The 6,709-nt window shown below is 24.2% G+C and overlaps 1 protein-coding gene across 1 annotated transcript; it reads left to right on the forward strand.

Annotated features, from left to right (window-relative positions):
* Positions 1-4,040: 4,040 nt before the first annotated feature.
* LOC136088975 (uncharacterized) lies at positions 4,041-6,283 on the forward strand. The gene is made up of 3 exons (XM_065814270.1): positions 4,041-4,430; positions 4,756-4,959; positions 5,034-6,283. The coding sequence occupies exons 2-3, from the start codon at positions 4,783-4,785 to the stop codon at positions 5,265-5,267; spliced, it is 411 nt and encodes a 136-aa protein (XP_065670342.1). The 5' UTR covers positions 4,041-4,430; positions 4,756-4,782; the 3' UTR covers positions 5,268-6,283.
* The last annotated feature ends 426 nt before the right edge of the window (positions 6,284-6,709 follow it).

Consider the following 6,709-nt stretch of genomic DNA (forward strand, 5'->3'; position numbering starts at 1 on the left):
TTTTTCTTATTTAACATTGTGTTTTATCAATAATATAATAATTCAATAATAATTGTGTTTTATCAATATATATATATATATATATATATATATAAATTAGAAAAATTTCAGAAAAATTTAGAAAAATTTTTCTTATTTAACATTGTGTTTTATCAATAAAGACTAATCAGATTTCTGATGGGTCTTTATTGATGAAATATTGATATATATATATATATATATATATATATATATATATATATATATATATATATATATATATATATATATATCAATATTTCATCAATAAAGACCCATCAGAAATCTGATTAGTCTTTATTGATAAAACACAATGTTAAATAAGAAAAATTTTTCTAAAGTGATTTTATTCTAATTTATATATATATATATATATATATATATATATATATATATATATATATATATATATATATATATATATATATATATATATATATATATATATATAAATAAATATATATATATATATATATATATATATATATATATATATATATATATATATATATATATATATATATATATATAAATATATTTAATACACACAAACACTTATCAAACGCATACATACACATATATAAAATGATGATACTAAAAATGCTTTTTTTATAGAAAAATTATACTTACATTGAAAGCATGCCCTTCTCTACTGCACTGCATGATGAGCCACCAGCATTTAATAAATTCTATTTCTAAATTCAAAAAATAGCACTAGTATAAATGATATGGGGCAATTTAGTGTAAGTTATATTGGGCATAATTCATTAGTGTTTTGATCAACTCGATAATATTGTGTATATGTAAAGTGTGCAACATGTATATAATTACAGATCAAAATTTGTTGTGTAACTTATGATAGTAATTTACTCTTATAAAGAAAACTAAACATTCAACCATAAAAAAAAAAAAAAAAAACAACATTTTTTGCAACATTTGTATTGAAAAGTGATTACATTCAAGAAATTTAGCAATAGAATCACATTAGTAAAGATCAAAACTATTTTCAACTCTAAACGTTTTTTATATTTCATCATTCTTTATTTAAGTAAGTAAATAAAAGAGCCTATATATTAGTTAATTAAAAAATAAAAATAAAAAATATGCTATTATAGTTTATATATATATATATATATATATATATATATACATATTATATATATATATATATATATATATATATATAAACAACCAACTTAAAATTTTATTAATTTCAACCTCTGAAAGGATAATCTTAAAAAAAAAAAATTTATAAAGAAAAAGAAAACCTATATAGTTAAAATAACTTCTAAGATAAATATTACAAGAAATATTACTTACATTAATCTTTGCAAAACTTTAAGATGCATCATTGACTTCATATATTTTCTTTAACTTTTTTTTTGAGAAAAGCAAAACTTTAAATCACATTCTTTCAAATTTTGAAGGAGCTGAAGGAATTAAAGAAGCTGTTACTTATAAAAATTCATTAAGCATATTACATTAAATAAACTATTTATACTTGTATATACTATACTTATATATACTATACTTGAAAACTCCCTTGAAATATTGTATAAAAATTAACTCAAAAAATAGAGTTACATACATAATAGAAGTTTTTATTTAATTATAAAATAAACTATATTACGTTAACTATTACATAAAATAAACTATAGCCAAAAACATTGTTCTATTTTTTTAAAAACGAAGGTAAAAATAAAAATCAAGTTTAAGGTTAAATACATTTAATCAAATAAAATATCTTTAATTTAAAACAAAATTAAGTACAAAAACTTCGAACACATCAATTATAGATTTCTAAATGCATATTTAAATACATATAATTGCAATGTGAGTTTTTGAAATACAAAACAAAAATGTAGCATAATATTACTAAATACAAACATGTATTTGACCAATACATATATATGTTTATAAATAAATTTTTAATTAATAAATAAAATTTATAAACAAGTAAATTAAGGAGAGCAGTCAAATTTTAACTTTTTATTATTTAAGGACTTTTAAGGAGAATTATTTTTCCAAGGATATTTAAGGTTTTTAAGGAGGATTGGAAACCCTGAAAATATATGTCAATAAATAAATGACTACATATTGACACTTTCTCAGCAAACATTGCTATCGTGGATTTGTAGTGGACCTATATAGGTATTTTGAGCAGTTAAATGGAGTTTAACTTATCGTTTACTTAGTAAATTACTTAAGTGGCCGGCCCATACATTACAACAAATGATATAGTGGTTATTCATGTTATCCACTTTTGGCTGCTGCCACTAATGGTCTATTAAGTATATGATGACCAAAACTGCAACCACCAAAAATGCAATATAGGTCCACTGAAATTCCTCTTTAAATGTTTGTTGCGTTATATATTTTTTTACTAAATAATAAAACTAAAAACCATAAATTATCAAAAATTCATTCATATAGAAAAAAATATTAACTCACTTCCATCTTTAAATACATTTTTCTCATTCTTATTTGAAGTTGGATAAGTTACTAAAAAATAAACTTTATCAAATAATAAATATAAATATTGATTTTAATTTTTTCTGGAATTTTTAAAGAATGATAAATATAATAGAGAAATTAATTACATCTATCTTCTAAAGGATTATTTAAAGCAGACTTTGACATGTCTGGTACAATTAACGTCTTTATTCTTTTCTGTGATTTTTTTTTGGAGAAGATTCAAATTTCGAAAGCGTATGATAAGTCACTAGCAAATGAGTTTAATTTAAAAAATTAAACCAGTCGTAACAGTTAATTTATATAAGAGATAAATCGGTAGAAAATTTCATTATTAAACACAATTATTCCTTCATAAGTTCCATAAACGGAACACTTTTCACAAAAGTTGTAACTATTATGAGATTTTAAAAACAATCTAGCTGGAACATTGCACAAAAGAAAGAGTTGACAGTTAAATTTATACTTTTTGTTGTATAGAAAACCATTTTGTATTATTTCTTAACTCAAAGAAATATAAAATAGTTATTTAGTTACAGAATAAGGCTTGGTTTTATTAAAATAAATGCCAACAATACAAATATTAAAATAATCAAAGCAAGCTAATATTGGCCACAATTGTTTACTAGAAAATTTAAATAAAGGTAAACAGTCAATAATAAAGTTCAAAAAAAAATATTCTTAATACTTGTATTTCAAAATAAGAGTAATTACCACCACACTTTTCAGGAAGAGTTAACAATTGTTTATCTCAAAGATGCAGGAAAAATTTTAAAAATACCTATGGGTATAAATTAGTTTTACCTCAAGGTGTTTTTTGCTTGCATCATCGCGAAGTTCCAAACCTTGATTTTGTAATATTTCAAGAAGTTCATTAACTAATGTACTGGTCCAATTATTTTGAATAGCAAAATCTTAAAGTTGTCAGTTAAAGATATTGAACTCTATTGAATTATCAGGTTTTCCTTTTGAAAAATATGATACTGCATGAGATTCTGCCATGTCTAAATCTTTAAAATAGTCAGAAGTTGTTTCCAATTGTTTTTAAAATCAAAATGACCGTGGCACAGAGCTTTTTTTAATTTTTTAAAGTGATTTTTTTTATTTTTAACTATTTTCTTAGGTTTTAATTTTTTTTTGTATAATTATTTATTTTTTACACAACGTAAAAGATTTTATTTAAATCTAATGATAAAAGTAAGAAAAAAAAATCATTTTGACTATTGAACAGACAAAAAAATTCAATATAAATTTAAATATATAACAATTACACTCAATTTCTGGCCATTTTTGAAGTTCATTATTTGCGCCATTTTAAAATATTAATACTTTACGCCACTTTGTACAAAGTGTTCTGATATAAGGTTGATTTTTGTTAGAGTATTTAAGCTTTATGTTAAATAAAACTAAGATAAGAAAGATCAATAAATTTAATAGATCAAAGATTGAGAAAGATATCTTTCTTAAGCTGCTGCAAAGTTATATTTTTTTATTATCTCATATATATCTTTTAATATTCTTTTTTTATAAATGACTTGTTTTTTATTTGCTAATTTAATGTTTTTTATTTTAGTATATATAATACATTATACATATGCTATATATTATATGCAATGCATGATTATCTTTATATATTCCTTAGCTTTATATAAAATGCTATCCTTATTTGATTGAAAATGAATCTTTAGATATAAAAAAATATCTTCTTGTTGGGAGCAATTTGAAATAAATTCAAAATCTCTACAATATGTAAACAGCACAGTGGAAGAGTTGATGAAATTATATGTGTTTCATGAATATTCGAAACTAATAAAAGATTTTCCAACAAATATATGTTCAAGTTGTCGTAAAAATCTGTATTTGCTTAAGACTGGAAAAAATCCAAGAATGGGAGAAAAGATATCCACGGTTATCCACCTTTGGGAGAAAAGATATCCACGGTAATGATGATAATTATTTAACTATTTTTTTTAATAAAGTTATGCAATGGAGGTATATTTGTAATACTAATAATTAATCTTAGAATTTTTATTCTGTTTCTATTTTTTTAAATTAAATTTATATTTATAACAAAGTTTTTTGGAACAGTATTAGTTTTTAAGAATAATGGAACATCAAATTAGTTTAATGAGTTAATTTTGAAATTATATGTTTAAATAAATACATTAATATTTATATAAATTATATTTTCATTAATATTTAATTATATATTTATTAATATTAAATTATAATTTCATTAATATTTATATAAAGTATATTTTCAAGATTGATTGGAGGAAAAAGACTGGCAGGATGAATGTTCAAAATGTTCCGACTGTTTTTCTAGCATTGGAGCAGGGTTACCAGGGTTACCACATCAGTGTGGTAACCCTGGTAATCTTGATAAATAGATCATCCATTGAATCAAATATCTTTGAAAAACTAAATGAAATCGAAGAATTTATCTCAAAATTTTATGAAGTTGAAAAGGTAATGGATTATATAAGTATTGACTAATTACAAAATACCAAAGAAAAATATTTAAATTAATATTTGTTATTTAGATGGAGTTCTTGGGACCAAATGAATCTGTTCTTCGTAGAGATGTTGTATTTTTCCAAGAAACATCAAATTTCATTTTAAATATAATTGAACAGCGGAAAATGGATCCATTTAGTACTCTTGTACGTATTTCTTTAGACTCAGAGGGTTCATTCTTGAAAGTTATTGTAAATATATTTGATCCTGAAGATAATAATGTAAACTCTGGAAGGTTTCTAAACAGCGGAGTTCAATGATGCCAGATATTTGGAATCACAGAAAATGTTCAAGAATCAAATTATAATTTACGACTTATTCTAGAAAAACTAAACATGCAGAATGTTCAATTCAATATAGCCTTTGATTTAAAATGTGCTAATTCAGTATTTGGTTTATCATCTCATGCTGGTTTGAGAGCATGTCTTTGGTGCGAGGGGCTCTCAACAACAGAGTCAGGAAAATGGAGATCTCTTGAAAGCCTGGATTGTTGGTACTCCAAATATGCTGAGACTGGATTCAACAAGGCCCTTATGAAAGATTGTATGAATATCCCAGAGTTATCTACTTAGAAGAAGATCCTAAAACTTTAATACAGTACCTTGTCGCTCCACGAAAACTACACCTTATAATAGGATTTGTTTCATTACTAGGAACTCTTTTATTAGATCTATGGCTTGATGTTGATGAGTGGTTGAAATCAAAAAATATTCTTCAAAGAGGTTACCAAGGTAGAGGTTGGGATGGCAACAACTCAAATGCTATCATTGAAAATCTTGATGAATTAGAGCTTGCCATTAAAAACACTCATTATCATCTCACTCCCTTTGTTGAATGTCTTAAAAACTTCAGATCTGTTAAAGATGCGTGCTTTGGTAACACTTAAGAAACTGGAATTGAAGAATCTCCAAGTTAAAGAACTCGTATATCTCTGCACAAGAGCTAGCTTTAAACTTTGGTAAAAAACTAAGTTTGACTTGGAAAATTCATATTATTTTGTGCCAAGTGGTTCCATTCCATCAAGTATCATATGCGGTTTAGGAAGATATGCTGATCAATGTGGTGAATCAATACATCCCAAGTTTAAACCAACCTGGTCTAGATATAAAAGAAGTGAAGGACATTCAGAGCATAGCGATAAACTTTTGGCAGCTGTTAAACATTTTGGAGGAAGTAGAATAACCTAATGTGTGTGTGTGTGTGTGTGTAATAAAACACACACACCTAATGTATGTGTTTTTTCTTTTTCAATGGAAAAAATAGAACTTTATATTTATTGTTTAACTATATTATTACTTGGTAAAAAAAATGACAATTAAAATAATGAAGAAATAAAAGCTGATATTTTTTTAAAATTGTGATTTCAGCGCCAAAAAATAATGGTAGACTTATTGCTCCTCCCACTTTTGACGCATAGTTAAATAAAGCAACCAACTATAGTTTATTTTTCCTGAAATATCTCAAATGGTTAGTTGCCCCCACTCTTATGCGGACCATAGTAGCCCCTATTTCCGACTACTATTTTAGTCTTTTAAAATAGCCAAAAAAAGTTAAAAAAAGTGCCACGGTCATTTTGATTTTAAAAACAATTGGAAACAACCTCTATGGTCCTAAGCGTTATATTAAACCATAATTTTTTTGAGCGACAACTTTTATCCTGGCGGTCAAATTGGGAAACAGTGTAGATGTTAAGAATTTAAAT

Source organism: Hydra vulgaris, chromosome 12 (genome assembly GCF_038396675.1).
Source record: "Hydra vulgaris chromosome 12, alternate assembly HydraT2T_AEP".
In the NCBI taxonomy this organism is placed as follows: Eukaryota; Metazoa; Cnidaria; class Hydrozoa; order Anthoathecata; family Hydridae; genus Hydra; species Hydra vulgaris.

Excerpts from the sequence above, each read along its gene's own strand:
- LOC136088975 (XM_065814270.1), top strand. The coding sequence starts at position 4,783 with ATGAATGTTCAAAATGTTCCGACTGTTTTTCTAGCATTGGAGCAGGGT. Across the intron at positions 4,960-5,033 it reads AATTTTATGAAGTTGAAAAG|ATGGAGTTCTTGGGACCAAA; the intron begins GTAATGGATTAT and ends TTTGTTATTTAG.